The sequence below is a fragment of the Rana temporaria genome, chromosome 6 (assembly GCF_905171775.1).
Source record: "Rana temporaria chromosome 6, aRanTem1.1, whole genome shotgun sequence".
NCBI lineage: Eukaryota > Metazoa > Chordata > Amphibia > Anura > Ranidae > Rana > Rana temporaria.
The window spans coordinates 202,292,784-202,318,901 of NC_053494.1; the positions used below are offsets into that span (position 1 = coordinate 202,292,784).

The following is a 26,118-nucleotide window of genomic DNA, read 5'->3' on the forward strand; positions in this document are numbered from 1 at the left end:
ATCGTTTCCTTTTGTAAAAAATTCAAGCCTTGAGCAGAAACTAAAGTGTTCCCGACTTTAACTCTTTTACAGAAGTCTCAGCAAAGCCATTGCCGACGCACTTTGAAAGCGCTTGCTCGGTTCAAGGAGTTAAATCACCAGGTTGCCGAGACGTGTCAAAGTTTTAGCGTCAAGTGCAATTTTCTTCATCGCTTGGGAGGAGGAGGGGAAGGGGGGGAGAACGTCACGTTATTTCTAAACGGTGTCATTCACGCTGGGTGTGAAAGTGTTAAAACACAAGGCTATGAATATTGATGAATTATCACAGTTGGTAATTCTGCAAATGAGAAGGGAAAAAAAAAATTTGCTTCCTTGGCCTTCACATCCACAGTAACATGTAGGTGTTAGAATTTGCAAGAGGAGCAGAACCCAAGTTTATTTTCAGCAGACGCTCGCACTACTGAATTTGCTATATATGATTGCTATATATATATATATATAGCAATGTGTGTGAATAATAACTCATTTCTATATATAGGGTCATTAAAGACATAATCCATTTATATTATTTTTCCAAGTTTTGCAATCAGAGCCTAAAAAAAATAAAAAAATCTTTGCTTTCCTCTTGGTTTATTGTGTTTTGCGCTAGAGATTCAATATAAGTGCCACTTAATTGTCTGCGATACTGAAGTATGATCAATAACGGCCATTGTTCAGGGAGCAGGTTTCCGCATCAAAGGAATAATATTTATTCAAAGTATATAACTATAGAAAATTTAATGTATACACAGTAGCAGAGACGGTGACTTTACAATATCTGGATGCCTGTTTTAATAAAAAATCTGTAGTTGCCAGTATAAATATTAGAGATGAAAATACATGATGGCACACAATGTATGCTCAGCCCCGGCCCATAGGAACACAGTCTCATTCTAAGGCTGCAATAAATAAACAGTAATTACAGCAGAATGATTTTATTTGTTAGGCCGAGTTGTATAAGATCTATTGGTCAGGTAATAAAGAAATTATTTGACAAATGATATAAAGAAATAAAAAAAAAAGTTGGTTATATCTTTGCAACCCCCCCCCCCTGTATAAAATGGTAATTTTTATTTATAAATGGTGTTATGTGGTTCTTCCTATTGGCATACAAAAATATAAAAACCAGAACTGTACATTTTTGAGATCTATAAAATATTCTTATGCCGCATACACACAATCGGAAATTCCGACAGGAAAACCGAGGATTTTTTTTAGACGGAATTTTGGCTCAAACTTGTGTTGCATACACGCAGTCACACAAAATTCAGACCGTCAAGAACACAGTGACGTACAACGCTATGATGAGCCAAGAAAAATGAAGGACAATGATTCTGAGCATGCGTCGACTTGATTCCGAGCATGCGTGTTTTTTTTGTGCGTCGGAAATTGCATACAGACGATCGGAATTTCCGACAATAACTTTTCCCGTCGGAAAATTTGAGAACCAGCTCTCAAATTTTTGCTGTTGGAAATTCCGACAGAAAAAGTCAGATGGGGCCTACACATGGTCGGAATTTCCGACCAAAAGCTCACATCAAACTTTTGTTGTTGGAAATTCTGATCGTGTGTACGCGGCATTAGAAGTAGCAATGGATTACAGATCACGAGGGTTATAAAAAATAAATCTGACAACACACCTTAAAAATGATCTGTATCCAGTAGTGTAGACATATTAAAGATTATAAGATCTATCTGCTTGTACAGGATAATGGAGTACTTTCATACCCAAATGGAAACGTTTGGCATGCCATCTGCCTGCAATGACCAACATTTGGCAGTGGGAAGTCTAGAATAAAATTGTTATTTAGGCCTTCAGCAGAAAATTCGAAGTAACTAAAGAATGCCTACCTGGTTCCCTTAAACCAGGGGTGCCCAACCAGTGTCCGGGGTACACCACACCGGCAGGATATAATAGACGTCTATGACAAAGTGCAGCTAACCAGTGGGAAAACCACAGGTACCAGTGTGGGTAGACCGCAGACCATCAGTGTAAAAGCAGCCTTTCACACGATTGGTCCGACCCAATCGGACCCTGCATTCACCTCTATGGAGCAGGAGATGTAAACAGACTTTTGTCCATCAACACCTGCCTTTCTCCAAACCGATTTTCTAAAAAAAAAAAAACAGAAGTGGATCCGTTCCCTTCCATCTGATTGGATCAGAGGGCCCATGAAGTAGATTGGGCTGTGTCTGCTTTGCACATGCAGACTAGACACAGACCTGTCATCTGCCCACTCTGTTCATTGTGGCCCGCAACTGGTTACTACGCCGCTTACGTGGCCCTCGGACTTCAAAGGGTTGGGCACCACTGCCTTAAACACATAAATGGTTGCAAAATCCCTGAGATATCTTAGTTAAAGCATAACTGATAATTGATCCTAGTTTACCCTTGGATTAACATTTACAAATTGTTGTCAGAACATGTTTTTTCCACTTGAGAAAGATTGCTCGGCTGTACACTGTAGCTGAAAAGCTGATCCAAAGAATTGTGACCCCCCGGCTTGACTACTGCAATGCCCTACTCGCATGTGTACCTAAATGCAATATTAAACTACTAAAATATGTACAAAATTCTGCAGCCAGAATCCTGACTAGGTCTAGTATCACTGGCTAGTATCTAGTACTTGCACTGGCTTCCCATCAGGATTAGCATAGACTTTAAAGTGGTTGTAAACCCTTTACAACCACTTTTACCTACAGGTTAGATTAAGGCTTACTTGTAGGTCCTCTAAATATCTCCTAAACCTCCACGGTTTAGGAGATATTTACAGAAATCACGAGCTCCGATGTCTACGACACATGCGGTGTAGACAACGGCACAGGCGCACTTTAGCAACATCGATCGTGCCGTTCCTAAAAGGAGCCCATGCCGTGACTGGCGGCTCCTGAGCGCATGGGCAGGAGTGACGTCATCGCTGCTCCGGCCAATCACCGAAGTAACCCCCGGGGGAGATGTCGGACGAGTGAGCAGTGTATGAGGACGGCTGCGGGGGCTTCGATCGGAGGTGAGCACCCCATTATCTGTCTGAACATTTATCAACTTACTCCCCCTCTTGTATCCTCCGCTCCTCGAAGTCCGGTCTTCTGTAGGAGACAGATCCTTCTCCTGCTATGCCTCAAAACTCTGTAATTCACTTTTTCAAGGCACTTTACCATGTGTATTACACCATGCCTTTTCAGATGGAACCATTTACACCAGCCCTTACCACTAAACAACTTTATTATCTAATGTACCTCACTCCTACAAATTGTAATCAAACATTATTGGCAATTTAGTCAGATTTCCATGATCCTATCAGCGTGTTTTTAGGTTGTGTGTGGAAACCTGAGACCTTAGAGGAAACCCACTTAACGAGAGAACATACAAACTCTCATCAGAAAGTCCCTCTGGTGAGATACAAACCAATGATCCCAATAGCTGCAAGACTAACCACTTATCACTGGCCTGCCAAAACAGATGTTCAATGAAATAAGATTAAGGAAAGTCAGTCTGGTGTGAATAATATGAAAAGGTAATATTTTCATGTAGCATTGCTAGCCCAGAATGTTTACTCGCTTAAGAATTTTTTCCTTTAAAAGCAAATCTTTCACATGCTTTTCAAACCAAGCAAGTGATAAAAAAGAAAAAAAATCTATAAACAGAGATTAGGATCGATGAACGACACATGTCAAAACAATTGGCAGATCCAGAGATGTAGACAGCTGAAGTTTTATGCAAACTCCAACTGTTCTTTTAAACAGAGAGTTGATCCCACCTCAGTGGAGGCTTCCCTTTAATTTTAAAGAGACCCTTAGTTGGATTCACGTCATCTTTAAGGCGGCGAAGCGTATCGTATTTACGCTACGCCACCTTAAGTTACTGTATTCACAAAGTACTTGCCTCCTAACTTACGGCGGCGTAGCGTAAATGGGGCCGGCGTAATCGTGCCTAATTCAAATTAGGCTGAGGGGGCGTGTTTTATGTTAATGGAGGTGACCTGACGTGATTGAAGTTTTTTACGAACGGCGCATGCGCCGTCCGTGTACATATCCCAGTGTGCATTGCGGCAAAGTAGGCCGCAAGGACGTATTGGTTTCGACGTGGACGTAAATTACGTCCAGCCCTATTCACGGACGACTTACGCAAACAACATAAAATTTTCAAATTTCGACGCGGGAACGACGGCCATACTTAACATTGGCTACGCCACCTAGGGGGCAGGTTTATCTTTAGGCGGCGTATCTCTTACGGAAACGGCATCTTTACTGCGACGGGCGGACGTACGTTCATGAATCGGCGTATCTATGCATTTACATATTCTACGCCAAACTCAATGGAAGTGCCACCTAGCGGCCAGCCTAAATATTGCACTCTAAGATACGACGGCGCAACCCGTCGTATCTTAGATCGGTTTAAGTGTATCTCAGTTTGAGAATACACTTAAACTTAGGACGGTGCAGATTCCGAGTTAGGTCGGATACGCCGGCCTAACTACTGATACGCCGGCCTAACTCTTTCTGAATCCACCTACCTGTCATCAACTCAAATAAAAACTGCAGGTAAAAGATGAGGGAGGTCAAGAATTTTAAATAAGTATTTATGTTTCCCTTTCTTTAATAATTTTTTATTCACTTGCATTGTGCCTTTGAAGTAGAAAATCTGTAAATCATGAAAAATCTTGCCAAAATTGTGGACACATTGCATCAAATCTAGTACCCTTAGTACACCCAATGTTATCCTCCAGGCTTTAATACCCAGCTACAGTTCGTACAATTTAACATTGGCGACACACACACACACACACACACACCATTTTCCCCTTCCTACCTCTAGCCCTTGTCTACTCTCCCCTTCATTCCTCAGGGGTTTGCGGAAGATTCATGGATTTGTCACAAACATGTACGTGAATCTGTCATTGTTAGGATACTATTGGCTATGAAGCTGAATGGATCCAAACAGCAGGTGACATATCCCCAGACATATTCAAGTTCTGTCCTGGAGATTCCCTGGGCAGACATCTGAATGTAAACCAAGAGGCAGGGATGCTAATGACGTCACTGACAATATGGTCATGGCGATACTCGGTCAACATAGTCACTAGAATCCTCTGTCTCTTTACATTCAGATGTCAGCTGGGGAATCTCCTAGCCGACACGTAAATGGGGCAGTTGACATTATTGGGATGCCAGCTTCAGGCCACTAGCACTGAGTGGTAAGCTGTCACATTCATATGTTCTCAGCTTAGACATGTAGTAAGGTCATATCTCTGTAAGCCAGCTCAGAGTTGGTCCTAATTCTTTAAATTTTTTAGTTCTTCAGAAATCTGTCCTAGGCACAACTGATTCTTACAGAATATGCCAACCCAGAATTTCATATTTCTGATATGTGCCTGCTTTACCATGTACTCATATGAAAATACGGCTAATGTGTAAGGTTAAGGGCTACAGGCCTGGTAAAGGCTAAATTCAGAAAGTAGTGGTTAATGATTCAAACTCTGAATGGTCTAAGGTTACCAGTGGTGTACCCCAAGGTTCAGAGTTGGGACCAGTGGTGGCCCGTCCATTAGGGGCGCACAGGCGCCACCCCCCTATACATGCGTCTGACCCCCTGATCTACATATAGGGCGCTGGACTATGAATATTTGCTATTTTCACACTAAATCTCCTCCCCGCCAATCAGGAAGTGGGTCGTGAGACCCGTTACCCGATTGGCCAAAACATCAGGCGATCCTATTGGATGCCTAGCGCTGAGGAGGAGGAAAGAGGAAACGCACGGCGTAAGCCGCCATGATGGAGGAGAGGACACCAAAGCTGATGACCGCCACCTAGATGGGGTACACCGTGCTGGAGGAGAGGACACTGGAGCCGCTGCCCGCCGCCCACCACCTAGATGGGGTCTGTGGTGCTGAAGAAGAGCACACCAGATGGGGAAAGTGCTGGACCGACTGACAGGCAGAGAGCGCGGGGGGGGGGGGTAGCCTTACTTTTTAATATATTTATAATATTATATAGGGTCTGGGATTAAAAGTACCATTTCAGTCTTTACAGATGACACCAAGCTATGCAGTGGAATAACGTCCTTACAGGATGTCTCCAATTTACAAGCTGATCTTAATGCACTAATTGGGCAGCAATGAGGTTTAATGTTGATAAATGTAAAGTTATACCCTTGGGGGCTAAGAATATGCATGCATCATACATACTAGGAGGAGAATAGCTAGGGGACTCAATGGGGGAGAAGGATCTTGGGGTTTTGGTAGATCATAAGCTTAATAGCATGCAAAGTCAAGCTACAGTTCCAAAGCGAGCAAAGTCCTTTCTTGTATTAAGAGAGGTATGGACTGCAGAGAGAGAGAGATAATTTTGCCCCCCTGTACAAATCATTAGTAAAACCTCATCTAAAATATGCAGTTCAGTTTTGGGCCCCAGTTCTCAAAAAAGGATATCGGGGAACTGGAGAAAGTGCAGAGAAGGGCAACCAAACTGATAAGAGGCATGGAGGAGCTCAGCTATGAGGAAAGATTAGAGGAACTGAATTTATTCTCTCTTGAGAAGATTAAGGGGGATATGATCAACATGTACAAATATATAAGGGGTCCATATAGTGAACTTGGTGTTATTCACTTTAGGGTAATCACAGAGGACAAGGGGGTACTCGTTACGTCTGGAGGAAAAGAGATTTCATCTCCAAATACGTAACAAAACATTTAAAGACTTAGGCTTTTCTTTCACTTTAAACCGTTCCCATATCTACATTTCATTGGCATTTACCTGGAGGCTTTAGTGTCATATTAAAAAATCCAGGAGGACCTCTGCAAATGACTAGAACATTTTAATGAAGTAATAGAGGAATTTATGAAAATGGGGTTGCCTAAAGTGTTACTAAACCCACAATAGTAAAATCAGTCTGTATATGCAGTATAGCATGCTTGTTATACTCTCTGTGTTACCTAAGGGGTTAATCCTTTGCATTGTGTAAAAAGGCTGTTTGATCTTGTCTTCTCTCGTCCTCTCCTTCTTTTACTGTCCACAATCCATCTTCTGATAGTACAGAGCCTTGGGGGTGCTCAGTTTGGTGTTTTTTTGGGGGAGAGGGTGCATGTGATCAGCACAGGGCCAATCAGCACTGTCCAGACAGAGGCTCAGGGGTCATGCAGCCTCATAGGAGAGTCAGATGAGAATGTAAACCCCTCCTAGAAGCTTTAGCAAGTGCTTGGCTGGACACTGATAGAAGTCACAAGACTGTTATATACTGCTGATAAGAAAAGGTATTTAGCAGTTTATGTTTCCTCAACTAATTGCATTTCTATGTTCTGTGGGAGACCAGATAGTGAGTCCTGGGTTTAGTAACACTTTAATTTAGTGAAACATTACATATAATTGCTCTGTTGTGTACAGTATTCATATATTGACCACTTTAAATTATTTATAAGCTATGTCCTACCCATGACAAGCTGATAAAGACATCCATGGTAACAAAATATCGACTAGTGCTGCAAAAATAGAAAAAAAAAAGCCATTGATCCGGCAGGTCCGCGTGTTGCCTCATTACCGGATTTTCAGTTTCTTCTGCATCAGATTTATTCCATGCCGTTCCTAGTCTTTGATTAAGATTTACCTTTTCGTGTCTCATAAGATCTTCTGGCGCTATCTATTCATAGTTCAATAAAGCCTTCCCGAAACCAGGAATTTTACTTTAGTTGCTAAATTCCACCTCCTGAACTCTAGATATTATATTATTACAATAAGTTTAATGAAGTGCATTTCCTTTAGAGAAATATTTTACAATTTCGTAAAGCAGGTGACAGCTGACAAGTCACATGACCCATCTGCTACTTCTATCTGCAGCACTGTTTCAGTTGCTTTACGCTTCAGCTGTTTTCCTTCTAATCCTGAATGACAGCTTTAGAATCTGTGTACAGTAGGCTTTGTTAAAGCGGGGGTACACCCAAAAAAAATAAAAAATTAACATTACATCTAGCAGAGCCAGCATACTAAGGACATTTACTTTCGGCAGGTAATTTTTTTTTCTCTGTACATACCTTTATATTCTGTTTTTGTCCAGGGCTCCCGGGTTCCGATGACTGCAGGACTGGGCGTTCCTATCCTTCGGTTCGATGATTGACGGCTTGTGAAACAGGTGACCTGTCGCACAACGCGCGTCACCAGATGTCGGGAAATAGCCGAGCTGCGAGTAGGCACTATACGGCGCCTGCGCAGTCAGATCTACACGGCGAGCGCAGGCGCCGTATAGTACCGTTTCGCAGCTCGGCTATTTCCGGAAATCTGGTGACGCGCGTTGTGCGACAGGTCACCTGTTTCACAAGCCGGCAATCATCGAACCGAAGGATAGGAACACCCAGTCCCGCAGTCATCAGAACGCGGAAGCCCTGGACCAAATCACAATATAAAGGTATGTACGGAGAAAAAAAAAAAAAAAGACCTGCTGAAAGTAAATGCCCTTACTATGCTTAGTCTAGTGTTAAAAATTAGTTTTTAGGGTGAACCTCCACTTTAACGTCAGAACCTCTTTTTTCCCTATACAAGTCAATGGTGATGCAAAGGCAGTATAGCGCAACTTGAAGTGATTGTAAAGGAAAAACTATATATATATATATATAAAAATTAAACACGGCATACTCCTTCCCCCTTGCTGAGTGCCCCTATCTTGTCACATTCGGTTCCCCATCACAGATTGCTCCGGAAGTGATGTTCCGTTACCACCATCTTGCTACACCCCACACTCCTGCACAGTAATGATGGAGTGAGAAGGGGGCAAGCGGACATCTTATTACACCCATCTGAGTTTTAGATTTCACAGTTATTTTCAACACAAAACGGAGCTTATATGCTTAACTACAGTATTTGGAAATCCGACTTACTGTTTACATGTTAAATGTGAAAATCAGAGGTGTCCGGTCACATTACCAACCATGTGAGGTTTGCTGCGGCTTTTAAAATGTATAATGTACACAGTCCGTCGCATTTTCAAATACTGTATTTAAGCATATAAGGTCAGTTTTGTGTTGAAAATAACTGTGAAATCTAAAACTCTGGTGGGTGCAATAAGATGTCTGCTTGCCCCTTCACACGCTATCATTACTGTGCAGGAGTGTGGGGTGTAGCAAGATGGCGGCGACGGAACATCACTTCCGGAGCAATCTTTGATGAGGAGCTGAATGTGACAAGACACCCCCATAGCAAGCAGCTTGATGTAGGGGAACTTGTGCATGCTCGCTCCCGAGCAGGTTCTCTGCGTCCATAAGACAGAGATCGTGGTTCAGTCCTGCCCCCTGCTGCCAATCACTAAAGAAAGACCCGGGAGAGCCTTGGGTCCCATGCACATCTCTGGATCGAGATCAGGATCAGGTAAGTATTAGGGGGGAGCTGTACACTGAAGAATTTTTTACCTCCATGCAAAGAAAGCACGAAGATAAAAAAATATTCTGCATTTACAACCACTTTAAAGTGGAACTAAACACATGGATTTAATGTTTTCAAAACATATTTACATTGCCAGCATTCCGGGATTGATAACTGTCACATTTGCGTGTGCTCTCAACCAAACCATCAAATGGCTGAAGTCATAAGACTGGGGTGGTGCGGGCATTAGCGGCGCTTTACCACTTTTCGGCCGCTAGAGGGGTGCTTTTTACCCCCGCTAGCGGCCAAAGAAAGGGTCAACAGCCCCCGCGTTTAACTTCAATGGGCAAGTCGTTTTGGGAGAGGACCATCCCAAAGATGCTGCTTGCATGACTTTTTTTTCCCTTCCTGCAAGCGCACAGCCCTAGTGTGAAAACACTCTGGCTTTACACTGGGGTTGCTTGAGAGGCGCTTTACAGGCACTATTTTTAGTGCTAAACCGCCTGAAAAGCGCATCAGTGTGAAAGGGGTCTAACTGGTCACCTGTGCAGTACCATGGCAGTTGCAGCTCAAACAGAGGCAAAGATGGCAACTTCCTCGGCTGAAGAAAAGGTTTTTTTTTTTTTTCACTTTAAAAGCATCAAATTCAGAAGGCCCTCTGAAGCAAGGTGCATTGAATGATCTCAGATTTATCTCAAATTGATACTAAATACATGCACACGAACATAGGCTGCATTTACCCATATACAAGTGCACACAAGCAGCAGGAATGTTGTCTTGCTTTGCAGAAGCCCTGGAGTAAGATTGTGTTCCAAGGATTACAAACGTTTAGAATTGTGCCCTTGCCCTCCCTTTCCTAGTCACGCCCTCTGATCTCTTCCTTCGTGGTTACTGGGACCTTTCCCTTCCACGTTTTCATAACCAACTAAACAGATCAACCCCTCTCACCAACATATAATGACTCCCTCCATGTCAAGATAGCAATGGGGCGAAAGCACTTAGCCTTGGACATCTGCAGATTTTCTAACTTATGTTTGTTACTAGGGTTGTCCCGATACCACTTTTTTAGGACTGAGTACAAGTACCGATACTTTTTTTCAAGTACTCGCCGATACCGAATACCGATACTTTTTTTTAAATGTGTCCCCAAATGCAGCCATGTCCCCCCACAGATGCAGCCATGTCCCCCCATATGCAGCCATGTCCCCCCCATATGCAGCCATGTCCCCCCCCATATGCAGCCATGTCCCCCCCCATATGCAGCCATGTCCCCCCCATATCCAGCCATGTCCCCCCCATATCCAGCCATGTCCCCCCCATATCCAGCCATGCCCCCCCCATATCCAGCCATGTCCCCCCCATATATGCAGCCATGTCCCCCTTACCTACATGCTGCCACATCCCCGCTGCCGCCGCCGCTTGGTTAATACGGGTGGCGAACATTACAGCTTTCATTTGAATAGCTGTAGTCTTTCGCGCCGCGCTGCGTATAGACACTCCCCCTTGCTCGGGATTGGACAGTTCACCCGAGCAAGGGGAAGTGTCTATACGCGGCGCGGCGGGAAACACTACAGCTATTCAAATGAGAGCTGTAATGTTCCCCGCCCGTATTAACCAAGTGGCGGCGGCAGCGGGGATGCGGCGGGATGCGGCGTAGCGTTGGCGGCGGGGGGAAGCATTCTATTTAGGTATCGGGGGCATTTGCGGGAGTACAAGTACTTCCGCAAATACTCGGAATCGGTCCCGATACCGATACTAGTATCGGTATCGGGACAACCCAATTTGTTACAATGGTTCAGTTTCTTGATTGTACTTGTTTTCATTGGTCCTGAATTGGTTCGTTGGTCCTGAATATTTGATCACAGTAACTCCCTTGATTAATGTAAACAGTATCTGTCTTTTATGTCATCAATAACCAAATTGCATTATAAAAAACAACAAAAACACATTGGAACTGTGGATGGAAGGTAAAACTGAACACGTGTACAGAACTAAACAACAATAGCACCTGCCTATTCTGTGTTTTTAAAAAGAATGTTTCTGAATCCCAAAATTACTCGCCTGACCCCACGGTCAACATGAACCTCCTCCGGGGGTAGACACAGTGAGGGAGATTTATTTAAACTGGAGTGTGCAAAATCTGCTGCAGCTCTGCATAGAAACCAATCAGTTTCCAGGTTTTATTGTCAAAAGCTTAAAGTGTTACTAAACCCACAACAGTAAAATCAGCCTGTATATGCAGTAAAGCAGGCTTGTTATACTAACTGTAGAACCAAAGGGGTTAATCCTGCACATGGTGTAAAAAGGCTGTTTGGATCCTATCTTCTCTGATCCCCCCCTTTTTCCACTGTCCCCAATCCATCTCCGGACAGCACAGAGCCTTGAGGGGAACCTTGCACATGCTCAGTTATTGCTGGAGAATTAAAAAAAAAAATCTTGGAAACGCCTCCTTCAAGCTTTAACCAGACACTGAAAGAAGTCTGAAGACTTCTATATACTGCTGATGAGGTATTTAGCAGTTTATATTTACTAACAATTACATTTCCATGTTCTGTGTACTGTGGGAGACCAGATATAGTGAATGGAGGTTCCCGGGTTTTAGTAACACTTTAATTGAACAAGCTAAAGTTAGAAGTCGCAGCAAAACTTAATTTTATTTAACCACTTCGTTACCGGGCCTATTTTGGCACTTTTCTCTTTTATGTAAAAATCACAATTTTTTTGCTAGAAAATTAATCAGAACCCCCAAACATTATATATTTTTTTTAGCAGACACCCTAGGGAAACAAATGGCAGTCATTGCAACTTTTTTTCTCGCACGGTATTTGCGCAATCATTTTTCAAACGCCTTTTTTTAGGGAAAAAAACTGTTTCATGAGTTAAAAAATAACAAAACAGTAAAGTTAGCCCAATTTTTTTGTATAATGTGAAAGACGATGTTACGCCGAGTAAATAGATACCTAACATGTCACGCTTTAAAATTGCGCACACTCATGGAATGGCGCCAAACTTCGGTACTTAAAAATCTCCATAGGCGACGCTTTAATTTTTTTTACAGGTTACTATTTTTGAGTTACAGAGTAGGTCTAGAATTGTTGCACACGCTCTAACGCACGCGATGATACCTCACATGTGCGGTTTGAACGGTGTTTACATATGTGGGCGGGACTTGCATGCGCGTTCGTTTCTGCACGCGAGCGACCGGGACAGGGGCGTTTTAATTTTTTTTTATTATTTTTTTTTACTTAATTTTTTTATTTTTACACTTTTTTTTACATTTTTTTTTTTTTTATCACTTTTATTCCTATTACAAGGAATGTAAACATCCCTTGTAATAAGAATCACTGTGACAGGTCCTCTTTATGGAGAGATGTGGGGTCAATAAGACCCCACATCTCTCCTCCAGGCTTACAAGCATGAAATCGGTGAAAAAAAAAATCACCGATTACATGCCGACAGCGGCTTTGTTTACTTTCGGGGACCGGGCGTGACGTCATAACGTCGCGCCCGGTCCTCCGACAGACATAGAGATGACTGTGACCGTCTGGTCACCAGTCATCTCTATGGTTCACCAACGAGCGCCGGCCGATTCGCTCTCCGGGCCCCCGATGGCACGGGAGAGCCTGGAGAAGCACCGGATGGCGGTGGAAGGGGGGGGATGTCCCCTCCCGCTGCCTAGAAGAACGATCGAGTGGCGAAACCGCCGCTTTGATCGTTCTTCTGGTGCACAGAATCGCCGGCTGAAGACGGCGATATCTGAATGATGCCTGTAGCTGCAGGCATCATTCAGATATCACCGCACAAAGCCGAGGACGTCCCAGGACGTCCTCTGGGTCTCAAGTGGTTAATTTTACATGGTATTGTGTGCGTCTCACATGAAGTTGCAGTGTAGTTTGATTTATTTCCATAAGATTTTAATTATTTATTGGTTTACGTAGAGCGCAGTATTTTAATTTTGTTATGAAGTTATAAACCGATTGGCTACTATGGACAGCTGCATCAGATTCTGAGTGCTCCAGTTTTTAGCAAATCTTCCCCAGTTGTTTGCTATCTGCTTCCTACTGCTCAGTCAAGCAGTCTTGTTGCTGCCGCCCCCTTCATGATGTCATAATGGCACGCCTTTAACAATAAAACTCCCAGTGGTGACCCCTGGTATGGACACTCGAATCAGTCAATGAGCAGCATCCACGTCACAAGGAAGAGACGTGGACACTTAAAAATGGACCCTCCCACACTACAGAGGAGCATGAAGAACCGGATATAGACCACAGTTTTTCCCTCATTTTTTTTGATAAATGTTGGTTATTAGCTAAAAGGGGTTGTGGAGTAGTAGGAAAAAAAGGTGCCTTTTATGCTGCCCAGAGTTGAGCTTCAAATAGATGAATAAATGGAAATGTTAATTAGAAATGCATGCACACCTATATCTCCTATCCCTTTTATTTTATATATTCTCATTACGTGCCTCTTTAAAACGCTGCACCATTTTTTCCTCGCCCTTCTTCAGATCTGCCATTCTGACAGCGAAGCTTCAAACACACAGCACCTCAAGGTCCTATATAAAAGACCATTCGGCACATCGCTGATCATTTATATTAAGCAGCATGCTTCTGTAGTGAAAATACTGTCTATCAAATCTTATTTAAATGCTGTTCTGGAACTTGGAGAATCTGTGTACTTCTGTGTGATATTTAAACAGCTCAGAGACTGAACGCTGCAGTCAAAAGTTAAATAACACTTCTTAGGGAAAAAAAAACACAATCAGTCTCGAAGTGCGGCAAACTTTTGGAAGGACTTCCAATCGCTGACGAGCTGTGCTGTCTCCTAGCAGACACTGTGATTTCTTCCGACATAGAAGATAAAGCTCAACGTGCCGCTAATTAACCCACTTTACAAATGACTTATCTTACCAAGGATCGGTTTGGTTTCTGCTGCATTGCTTCGGGTAAGTCATCCCAGTTTTCCAATTTAATATCCAAAGGAATGAAATTACAGTTCAGTGGTTCTCCATCCTAATGAGATAAACACAGGTTTACGGGTTTAATAAAGCAGTGCCGAGATATGATTTGCTGATAATTAAGATGTGTGTCGGTGCTCCTCAGATTCTGCAGCGCTGAGAAACGTGACAAAATCTCATTTACCAATTATTATTTTTTATTGACACAATTAGCATTTGATTAGGGACATATGCAATCATCTAAATAATTTAAAGAAGAGCGATGGTCTAATTAAATAAACAGGATATTGTTTTAAAATGAGTGGATTGTGAAGAACAACCAAATCACACTACTGCCTACAGCTAAGATTTAGCACCTTACTGTAAAACCCTTAAAGATGATGTTGGTGGCCAAACCCCAAGAGTAATGGTGAGGCGTATATGTCACATGGAAAGTCCTGCACCAGTTGCATTATGGGAGGTGAGCTTTTCCCCTGGATGAGGCTCAGGATGAAAAAACACTATAATGGGAAAGTTTGAGGACACCTGCCCATCGCACCTACCTACATCTCAAAATGTATGTGGACAGCCCATTAAATAAAGTCCAGGTGTATCCAATGAAGGGTACAGTCAATGCTACAGCATACAAAGGGCCAGATTCACGTAGATCAGCGGATCTATAGATCCGCTCGATCTACGTGATTTAAGATCCGCTCCCGCAAGTTTGAGAGGCAAGTGGCTAATTCACAAAACACTTACCTCCAAACTTGCGGCGGCGGATCCTAAATCCCCCGGCGGAATTCAACTTCCGCGGCTAGGGGGAGTGTACTATTTAAATCAGGCGCGTTCCCGCGCCGATTTAAATGCGCATGCGCCGTCCGGGGAATTTCCCGGCGTGCATTGCTCCCACTGACGTCGCTAGGACGTCAGTGGTTTCGACGCTTACGTAAACGACGTCCATCCATATTCTAGAACGACTTACGCAAACGACGTTAAAAAATTCAAATTCGACGCGGGAACGCTGGCTATACTTAACATTGGCTGCGCCTGATAAAAGCAGGGGTAAGTATACGACGGGTACGCCGCTACGGAAACGTCGTAAGAAGACTGCATCGGGTCCGCGTACGTTCGTGAATTTGCTTATCTCGCTGATTTACATATTATTCAAGGTAAATCAGCGGGAACGCCCCCGGCGCCATTTTTAAATTGAAAAAAAGATCAGACAGTGTAACACAGTTACACCTGTCAGATCTTAGCCCTATCTATGCGTATCTGATTCTATGAATCAGGCGCATAGATAGGACCAGTGTAAGTCAGAGATACGATGGTGTATCTGTAGATACACCGTCGTATCTCTTTGTGAATCTGGCCCAAAGACTATCTTCAGGCTGAAGGTATACTATATGGGCAAGTTTGAGGACACCTACCCATTACACCTACCTACATCTCAAAATGTATTTGAACAATCCTCCAAAAAGAGTTCATGTGTTTCCAAAGGAGGATACAATCGATGCTACATAATACAAAGATTGTTTATCTTCAGGATGTAGATATACTTCCTCTATATAATTTTTGAGGACCTACTCACAGTGACTAAGTTTCAGCAAGGTCTCAATCTCAGGATCTTTCTACCCTCATTCATCTTCATACAGGGCAATTATCCCTTTCAGGGATAATAATGTCTCTGTAATGCACTGTTCATGTTCATAACCCAAAGATTAGTATTTTTGTCTACTTCTGTTATGCCCACATGTTCCACTGAGGCCTTACTAAAGACTTAACCAGTCTACAAGCTCTTCACCTGATGATTCCATACTCTCCTCCCCTTATTTGTTTTGTACCAGTTCTTGTTGTAGGATTCAGAGCATGCAAGGATTTTTTGCTGCTCTGCACAGTGTTCAATTAATCTGCATTTTCTTAAAAATACCAATAAAACCGATTGAAACAGGATGTAGATATACTATATGGGCAAGTTTGTGGACCCCTTCCCATCACAACTACCTACATCTCCAAATTTGTGTGGACAACCATCCTAATTGAGTTGGGGAGTTTCCAGTGAATGGTAACATCAATGTTACAACCTTTCATACAATTAAGTGCTTCCAACCTCATGGCAACTGTTTCTGCTCCAGCACAACTGTGCCCCTGTGCACAAAGCCAGCTCCATTAAGACATAGCCTGATGAATTTGATGTGGAGGAACTTAAATGGCCTGCACACAGCCCTGACCTGGAGGGTATAGAATGCTAGCTGATCATGAAGTATAGGGGAGCAGGATCATGGATGTATGAATTACAGTCACATGACAAAAGGATTAGACAGCCAAGAGGGACGTAGAAGTGCAAAAGATGCCAAATGTTGCATGTTGTGTTGGTGAGATTCAGTACTGGAGTACTTGGAAGTTCTTGATCTATGAACTGTAATTTTTCACCCTATACCCATTTGTCATATGGAAGAACTGCCATTTCTCCACATGACAAAATGCCCAGGCACTAGACACATAATCTCAGCTTTGAGGATAAGGGTCATAGTTCAAGCAGAGCCAGTCTCACAAATCTCTACGCATGTCAGCTAGGATCATGTGACCGATGCCTAGGTATCTTGGAAAGTGATCATCTGCCACGGGAGTCCTATGATAATTTTTGTAAAGATCAAAGTGCCATTCCAGTCAAAACGCAACTGATGCAAAACCTACTTCCACGCTCATTCTAAGACTATTTTATCTAACCCTGTAAAGAAAAGATTGCTATGCTAACCTATTCTGAAGCCACTCTGGTCTGGTCTCCAGCGGTGGCTTCAGTGTGCTGGAAAATGCCTAGGAGATGATGTAACCCATAGACATACTATGGTGCATCTGTTGTCGGCTGCCTCTCCTGCCACTGCTGACAGCTCAGCCTGGGATCAGAGTGGCTTCAGCATAGGTAAGTATACCTAATGGGTTAGAATGGGAGTCGATTTAGTGTTAATTATGACTGGAGTTCCACTCCAAGAACTCCAGGGTTACTTTTAAAATCTATAAAGTCGTATAGACTGGAAGGGAGGCGTTATTTCACTAGAACCTCACTTTAAAGTTCTTTTTCGTTTTTATTTAAAATTGTATTTAAAATCCATGCCAGCATGTGCAATAATCTCCTTGCCAGGTTCCTGATCATTGGGTAACACTCAACAGGAGAGCAGGCTCCATGTAAAACAGGGAGTCAATTTGGGTGGAGTGTAGCAAAACAGGCTGATTTAGCATATGCTGCTCTTAAATTTAGCCATTCTTGAGCAAGAAATCAAATTAAAGATATCACTTTTATACTGCAAAAAGGGATTGAAAGTAAGAGCCTGACCAGTAGCTATCAGCAATACAGAGAGATTTATTTTCTCCACCCCAGTATGTACAAGTATGAGCAAGCTTTATTTAGAAACATCACCCCCCCCCACCTCACGAAATGCTGCCCGGGATTGATATAAGGTTACAGAGAGTGAATGCGGAGCCCCAGATGTGTTCGGCGGGTCTGGGTAGAATTGAGAGCTCGCAATCAAAGTGTTGCGGACAGACCGCTGAGAGCTTGCCGTTAATCTCCTCTCTGGCAGAGAAGACAATATGGCTTTTTAATTCAATAAACTGCAATCCCAGCTGGCACCGGAGCTGCTCAAATATCAGTGAGACAATAAGCAGCTCTCCTCCGGACGTCTTATTTTATTTCCTTCTAATCTGCAAGCCTCTTCCATGTGTACATACCTTGCTATATAAATAGATGCGGTCCGTGTGCCTACTGGCACAGAACATTAATCCGTCATACGCTGGGAACTCAGTGGAGCTGTGACAATGCTCTGCAATGAAGCACAATATGTAGGACAGTGAGTATTTATTTGGGATGGTGTTTATAAGGCAGGCAGACACCAGGGAAAAGAAGAGTTTAATAGGAGATACATGAGCGAGGTGAGGAGAGTCTTTGGGGAAAGAGAGGAAGGAGAGGGGAAAAGGAGGTGAAATGCTCAGGTGGATGTAAAGAGGAAAAAAAAAGTAGGAGAGAATGAGATACGAGATGGTGAGAGAGCCAAACAAATTGAACAAGGAAAGATTATTGGGATCTGGAAAAGAAGGAACATATAATAAATGCAAAAGAGGTTGGGGAAAAAGCAAGAGCTAAAAAAGGGGACAGAAGATAACATGCTCAGGTGGATGTAAAGAGGAGAGAGTGTGGGATAATAAGAAAGCCATAAAGAAAGTGGAATAGGTAGAACATAAGAAGACTATTGGCATCAAGAACAAAAAAGAAGGAACATACAGTAAATGCTAAAGGGTTGGGGGAGAGGGAAAAAAGAGAGGTGTAAAGACGAGTGGAACAAGAAGAACAAGAAAACATTTATTGGGATCAGGAACAAAAAGTAGAAACATATAATAAATGCAAGTGTGGTTGGGGAAAAGCAAGAGGGGAAAAAAGGGGAACAGGAGGGGGAAAAAAAGGGAACAGGAGGGGGAAAATAAGGGAACAGGAGGGGGAAAATAAGAGAACAGGAGGGGGAAAATAAGGGAACAGGAGGGGGAAAATAAGGGAACAGGAGGGGGAAAATAAGGGAACAGGAGGGGAAATGCTCAGGTGGAAGTAAAGAGGAAAAAATGGAGATGAGAATAAGATATGAGATGGTAAGAGAGTCATAAAGAAAATAAAAAGGAAACACTATTGGGATAAAAACGACAAAAGAAGGAACACACAGTAAGGGGGGAAAAAAGAGGTGTAAAGAAGTAGGAAAGAATGAGATGAGATATCAACAGAACCATAAAGAGTGAAACAAGAAGAACAAGGAAATAATTCTTGGGATAAAAAATAAAAAAAAATCAGAAACATATAATTAGGGCTTTTTTTCTCAGAAAATAGGTACAGGAACTCTAACACAACCCCCTCAAAAGACCCACACCTTCAAAACCACATCAAATAGTGGGTGTGGTCAAATGTCGCTAACAGTGGGAGGGTCTTAAACGTGTGCATTACATAAAGAGTGTAGAGTTCAGGAAGGGGGGGTTACAGACAGAGTGCAGTGTTTGGGGGTGCACTACATACAGAGTGCAGAGTTCAGCCTTTTTCCACAGTTGCTTACCTCTACACCCCCCATCCACATCTAACTTTCACCCCTTTTCAGCTCTGACCACTGCATGCAATAACCCCCCCCCCCTCACTTCTATGCCCCCCATCTAACACATGTCTTACTTTTGTGTCTGTATTACGCTGAAGCACCAGTCTTTCGTACCTCCCCACACACTGTAGTTGGCTCTACGTGCCGGGAGATTATCCACTGGTGGTGTCAGCATCCGCACTGCACCCCCCGGGCAAATAAACTCCCTTGTCCCCATCCTGCATTCAGTGGGAGACACTCCGGAGATCAGGTCTGTGGGATCCATTGGGAGACAAGCTGTCACTTGTAAGCACAGAAGCCAGACTTCTGTGTTTACAAGTGATAGTAGTGAGCAGAGGGCCTGAGCTAGAGGTGGTGGAGTTCCACCAAGTTCCAGCTGAAAAAAAGCCCTGCATATAATAAATGCAAGCGTGGTAGGGGAAAAACAAGAGTGGGGAAAAAAAGGGAATGAGAGATGAAATGCTGAGGTGGAAGTAAAAAGGAAAACATGGAGTTGAGAATAAAATATGAGATCGTAAGAGTTATAAAGAAAATTAAATGGGTAGAACAAGGAAACACTATTGGGATAAAGAAAAAAGAAAACAACAAAAGAAGAAACACACGGTAAATGCTAAAGTTTTGAAGGAAAGTGACAAGGCTAAGGAGATGGAATGGTCAGACAGATGTAAAGAAGATAGAAACGAAGTAGGAGAGAATGAATGAGATATGAGATGGTGAGAGTGCCATGAAGAAAGTGAAATAGGTAGAACAAGGAAAGACTATTGGGATCAAGAGAAAAAAAAGTGAGAGGAAAAGTGAGAGGAAAAAAGAGTAATGTAAAGAAGAGAGAAAGAAGTAGGAAAGGATGAGATTGTCAAAAGAGCCATAAAGGGTGAAACAAGTAGAACAAAGAAAGATTTTCGGGATCAGGATGAAAAGAGAAGGAACATATAATAAAAAGGAAAAAGTGGTTGGGGAAAAGCAAAAGAGAAAGGAAAAAAAGGTGACAGAAGATGAAATGCTGAGGTGGATGTAAAGAGGAGAGAAATTACATATATGATGTTAAGAAATCCAAAAAGACAGTGAAATGGGTAGAACAAGGAACGATTATGAGGATCAGGGAGAGAAAAAAGGAGGAACCTATTATAAATGTATAAAGTGGTTGGAAAAAAGTGGGTAAAGGTGGTGAAATGCTCAGGTGAATGTAAAAAGGGGAAAAAAAAGTAAGAGAATGAGAATAGAAGATGGTAAGAAAGACATAAAAAAGTGAAATGGGAAGAACAATTGGTTCCACTACATTTTAGTATGGGGTATCAGAGTAAAGGGGGCTGAATACAAATGCACACCACACGTATTTGTAAAAAAAAATGGAAAACCGTTTATTATTTTTCTCCCACTTGACAAGTATGTGCCACTTTGTGTTGGTCTATAATATAAAATCCCAATAAAATACACTTACACATTTTTGGTTGTAATATGAAAATATTTGGAAAATTTCAAGGGGTATGAATATTTATTCAAGGCACTATACAGTAAATGCTAAAGGGTTGGAGGAAAGTGAGAATGAAATGATCAGATAGATGTAAAGAATATAGAAAAAAGTAGAAGAAAATTAGAAATGAGATGGTGAGTGAGCAATAAAGAAAGTGAAGATTATTGGGATCAGGAAGAGAAATAAAGAAAAAAAGTAAATAATAAAAGGAATACATAAAAGACATCCCACAAGTCGGAGAAAGAGAGATACTGCAGGAAGGGAAATTACTAGAGTACAGGGGGGGTAAATGGAGAGTCATCAATAACATTACTGTAATATTTAAGCTTGAAGTTTAAAGTTTATGTAAATTCAGACATGAAATATGGACAAAGCTTATAGGCCCAGATTCTCAAAGGCGTTACGATGGCGCAACACCATTTGCGCCGTCGTAACTCCTCATCTGGCCCTGGGTATCTATCTATGCCACTGATTCTAAGAATCAGTTACGCATAGATACCCATTAGATCTGACAGGCGTAAGGCTCTTACGCTGTCAGATCTTAAAAGCAATTTTTTTTCCCGCCGCTAGGTGTCGCATCGTCGTTTTCCCCGTCGTTTATGCAAATGAGGTAAGTACGCGAGATTCCCGAACATACGCGCGGTCGACACTGAGAATTTACGTTGTTTCTGTAGCGTACGCGACGCGTAATGTTGCCCCTGCTATTATGAGGGGCAACCAATGTTAAGTATGGCCGTCGTTCCCGTGTCGAATTTAAAAAAAATTACGTTGTTTGCGTAAGACGTCCGTGAATGGCGCTGGACGCCATTTACGTAAACGTCTAAGCAAATGACGTCGGGGCGACATCATTTAGCGCAATGCACGTCGGGTAATTTACCCGACGGAGCATGCGCAGTACGCTCGGCGCGGGAGCGCGCCTAATTTAAATGGTACCCGCCCCATTTGAATTGGGCGGGCTTGCGCCGAGCGATTTAACGATACACCGCCGCAAGTTTACAGGTAAGTGTTCTGAGAATCAGGATGTAAACCTGTAAACCTGCGGCGGTGTAACGTAAATCACATACGTTACGCTGCCCAGGAGCAACGTAAATGTATGAGAATCTGGCCCATAGTGTGTACTCGTCTCAATTAAGAGCCCTGAAGCCCTGTACACACGGCCCAGAATTCCTGGCAACAATCTCTTGCCGGCCGAGTGTACAGACACTCCATTCAAAAGAACTGCCGTTCTTTTGAATGGAAAGAACGAGGTGACGTCATCGACAACGACGAGCATGCGCTTGTCACATTCGATGGCATCACCGCCATCTTGCTACACCCTACCTATGCCTAGGAAGCTACCGCGCATGCGTCAAAGTCATTTCGAGCATGCGCAGGTTTCCACGGTGACAGGTAAGTATACACACACTCGGGTTTCTCGGCAGGAAAACACTGCCAAGAATCACAACGAGAAAATAGAGAGCAGATTCTCTATTTTTCTCGTCGAGATTCTGGGCAGTTTTCTTGATGAGAAACCTGAAAGCCTCGTACACACGCAAGAAAGCTCTGCCAGCAGTTTTCTTACCGGTTCTTGCCGAGAAAACCCGAGCGTGTGTACGAGGCTTAAAGTGGATGTAAAGCCACTCTCATCCTTTCTAAGCTACTGCCATAGTGCTGATCTATAAGGATATAGATGCCTCCTGCATGTATCCTTACCTGTCAAATGTCTCCCGTCTGTCTGTTATAAGATCTGAAAAACTGCAGATTCTGTGGGTGGATCCGTTGTCTGAAGCTCAGTGGGTGGAGCCGTGATGTCAGTAGACTCCCCGCCCTCCTCTACACTCCCCTTGTCAACATGCATTTTTTTCCGGTGTATTCCTTACACTGAATTCTGCTATGATCACTAACATCCAGCCAAAATCCAGAAAAGTAACCACATGACTTCAGAAAAGGAATGGGGTGGGAATTAAAAAATAATGCCCGTCTCCAGGCTAGTGCATGAGATATGTAGATAATCTGTCACTCACAGCAAGGGGGCGGAACGGACTAAGGTTTTTCTCTGTAAGTCCGTTTTATTTCACTGAACAATAAAAGAGGATTGCTCAGAGCTGGAATAACTCTGTGTGGCAAGACTGGGCACAGATGATAGGTAATCTTATACTGTACATTGTGACAAAAAAAAAATTCGGGTTTACATCCACTGTAATTTCTGTTTGCTGCCTCCTTTCTCTGCTATCAGCATAAAACACTTCTGACAATTTTTCCTGGCACCAAGAGAAAAATGGTGACAGGGGAAAGATTCACAGCCTCAGCTCTTTCCCTGTGTAATGGGGTGAATCAGCTGGATGGTGTGGAATGTATTATAACAGAGGGGTACACAGCAGTTGTGAGCACTGACTTTACTGCCAGTTGGAATAGAGGCCGGAGGGGAGGGGCAGGTTTGGAGATCGGCTCACACACAGGAGCTGAAAGGCAGGGAGGGAGGGGGAGAGGGAGAGCTACGTGATGACGGAGGCACGTAAACTGACCACGGTATCGTGGATCAGCAGCCATGATTATCGTGGTCAGCACACCTAGGGGGACACAGGAAGGATCAACCAGGTTTTTTTAAAGCATAGGAAAGGACAAAATGACACCACACAAGCACTATGCGATTAACAAGGCTTTAAAGCAGGGGTCTCCAAACTATCTAAACAAAGGACCAGTTTACTAGGTCAAAAAAAGAACATGAGCTTCTTTGGGGCATATTACAGGCGTTTTTCTGCTTTTTATATTGGTGACCTGTACAAAATCGCGGTAAAAATACGCAACTTTGAAACGCTCAGGTGTGAATGCAGCCTCAGACTTTAGGAGGCCGGACTGTGGCCATTGGGAGTAAAAACTGCCCTGGTATCAGTGGAAATAAACAACACATCTTTGGTATTAGGGAGAGAAATAGCACCCTGTTGATGTCATTTGAATGAATACTGCCCCTTTCTTTCCTGTCAGTGTAAGGAATAATGCCCCATTGTTGATGTTAGTGGGAGGAAAAGTGCTCCATCAGTGGTATCAGCGGGAGGAATAGTGCTCCATCATTGGTATCAGTGGGAGAAATAATGCTCCATCATTGGGATCAGTGGGAGGAATATTGCTCTATCATTGGGATCAGTGGGAGGAATAGTGCTCCATCATTGGTATCAGTGGGAGGAATAGTGCTCCATCATTGGTATCAGTGGGAGAAATAGTGCTCCATCATTGATATCAGTGGGAGGAATAGTGCTCCATCATTGATATCAGTGGGAGGAATAGTGCTCCATCATTGGTATCAGTGGGAGGAATAGTGCTCCATCATTGGTATCAGTGGGAGAAATAGTGCTCCATCATTGATATCAGTGGGAGGAATAGTGCTCCATCATTGATATCAGTGGGAGGAATAGTGCTCCATCATTGATATCAGTGGGAGGAATAGTGCTCCATCATTGGTATCAGTGGGAGAAATAGTGCTCCATCATTGATATCAGTGGGAGGAATAGTGCTCCATCATTGATATCAGTGGGAGGAATAGTGCTCCATCATTGCTATCAGTGGGGGGGAAAGTGTTCCATCACTGATATCAGTGGGAGGAATAGTGCTCCATCATTGGGATCAGTGGGAGAAATAGTGCTCCATCATTGGGATCAGTGGGAGGAATAGTGCTCCATCATTGGGATCAGTGGGAGGAATAGTGCTCCATCATTGGTATCAGTGGGGGGGAATAGTGCTCCATCACTGATATCAGTGGGAGGAATAGTGCTCCATCATTGGGATCAGTGGGAGAAATAGTGCTCCATCATTGGGATCAGTGGGAGGAATAGTGCTCCATCATTGGGATCAGTGGGAGGAATAGTGCTCCATCATTGGTATCAGTGGGGGGAAATAGTGCTCCATCACTGATATCAGTGGGAGGAATAGTGCTCCATCATTGGGATCAGTGGGAGAAATAGTGCTCCATCAGTGGTATCAGTGGGAGGAATAGTGCTCCATCATTGGTATCAGTGGGAGGAATAGTGCTCCATCATTTGTATCAGTGGGAGGAATAGTGCTCCATCATTTGTATCAGTGGGAGGAATAGTGCTTAATCATTGGTGTCATTGGGAGGATTAGTGTCCCAATTATTGACATTAGTAGCAAGAATTATGCTTCACTTTTGGTATCAGTGGGAGGAATATTGTCCCAAGGGTCGAATAAAGCCAAGCAAAGGGCCACATTTGGTCCTTGGGCCGCAGTTTGGAGACTATTTTTTTATTTTTTTTGGGGTTACAATCGCTTTAAGCTTTTTAAAGAATCAAACATCAAAAATGCACCTAGAGTCATTTAACCACTTTCCGCCCGCCCACTGTCAAATGACGGAGGAGCAGTGCGGCTCTCGTTCTGGGTGGATGTCAAATGACGTTACCCCAGAACAGGCGCGCAGCACGGTGATAATGGTCACACTGTGTTCCTAGGACACGGCGTGACCCCAAATTTCTTAAAAGAGTGATGACATGGCTCTTTAACCATGTGATCAGCTGTGTCCAATCACAGCCGGTCACATGTAAATGTGGAAGTATCAGTAATCGGCTCTAATCGCCTCACACTGAGGAGAGCCAATCAGCGGCATCTCCTCGCAGGGGACACCGGGACAGGTAATCAGGGCACTGATCATCAATGCCCGGATTACAGTAAAGCAACCAATCAGTGCCCATCGGTACCAACCAATCAGTGCCCATCAGTGCCCATCAGTGCCCATCAGTGCCAACCAATCAGTGCCCATCAGTGCCAACCAATCAGTGCCCATCGGTGCCAACCAATCAGTGCCCATCAGTGCCAACCAATCAGTGCCAACCAATCAGTGCCCATCAGTGCCAACCAATCAGTGCCCATCAGTGACAACCAATCAGTGCCCATCAGTGACAACCAATCAGTGCCCATCAGTGACAACCAATCAGTGCCCAGTGACAACAATCACTACTGCCTTTCAGTGTTTGGTCATCAGTGCTGCCCATCAATGCCGCCTCTCTGTGCCACCTATCCCTGCACCCACCAGTGCTGTCTATCAGTGTGGCATATTAGTGCCTCCTCAGTACCACCTAATCAGTGTCCATAAGTGCCGTCTATCAGCGACTATTAGTGCCCATCAGTGCCGCCCATCAGCGCACATCAGTGAAGGAGAAAAATTACTTCTTTACAACAGTTAGGGCCCTTTCACACTGGTGCGTTTTTGCCGCGTTTTCGCTGTAAAAATAGCGCTATTA

At 43.4% G+C, this 26,118-nt stretch overlaps 1 protein-coding gene across 2 annotated transcripts in view; it reads right to left on the minus strand.

The window, feature by feature from the left end:
- Nucleotides 1-26,118, minus strand: part of ZRANB3 (zinc finger RANBP2-type containing 3) — a 382,760-nt gene that overhangs the window by 37,879 nt on the left and 318,763 nt on the right. For both annotated transcript variants that reach the window (XM_040358099.1, XM_040358098.1), the window contains exons 15-16: nt 18,023-18,114; nt 14,271-14,372 (exon numbers count right to left, since the gene is read on the minus strand). In XM_040358099.1, the coding sequence (XP_040214033.1) occupies nt 14,271-14,372; nt 18,023-18,114 (194 nt within the window). The remainder of the gene's footprint in view (nt 1-14,270; nt 14,373-18,022; nt 18,115-26,118) is intronic.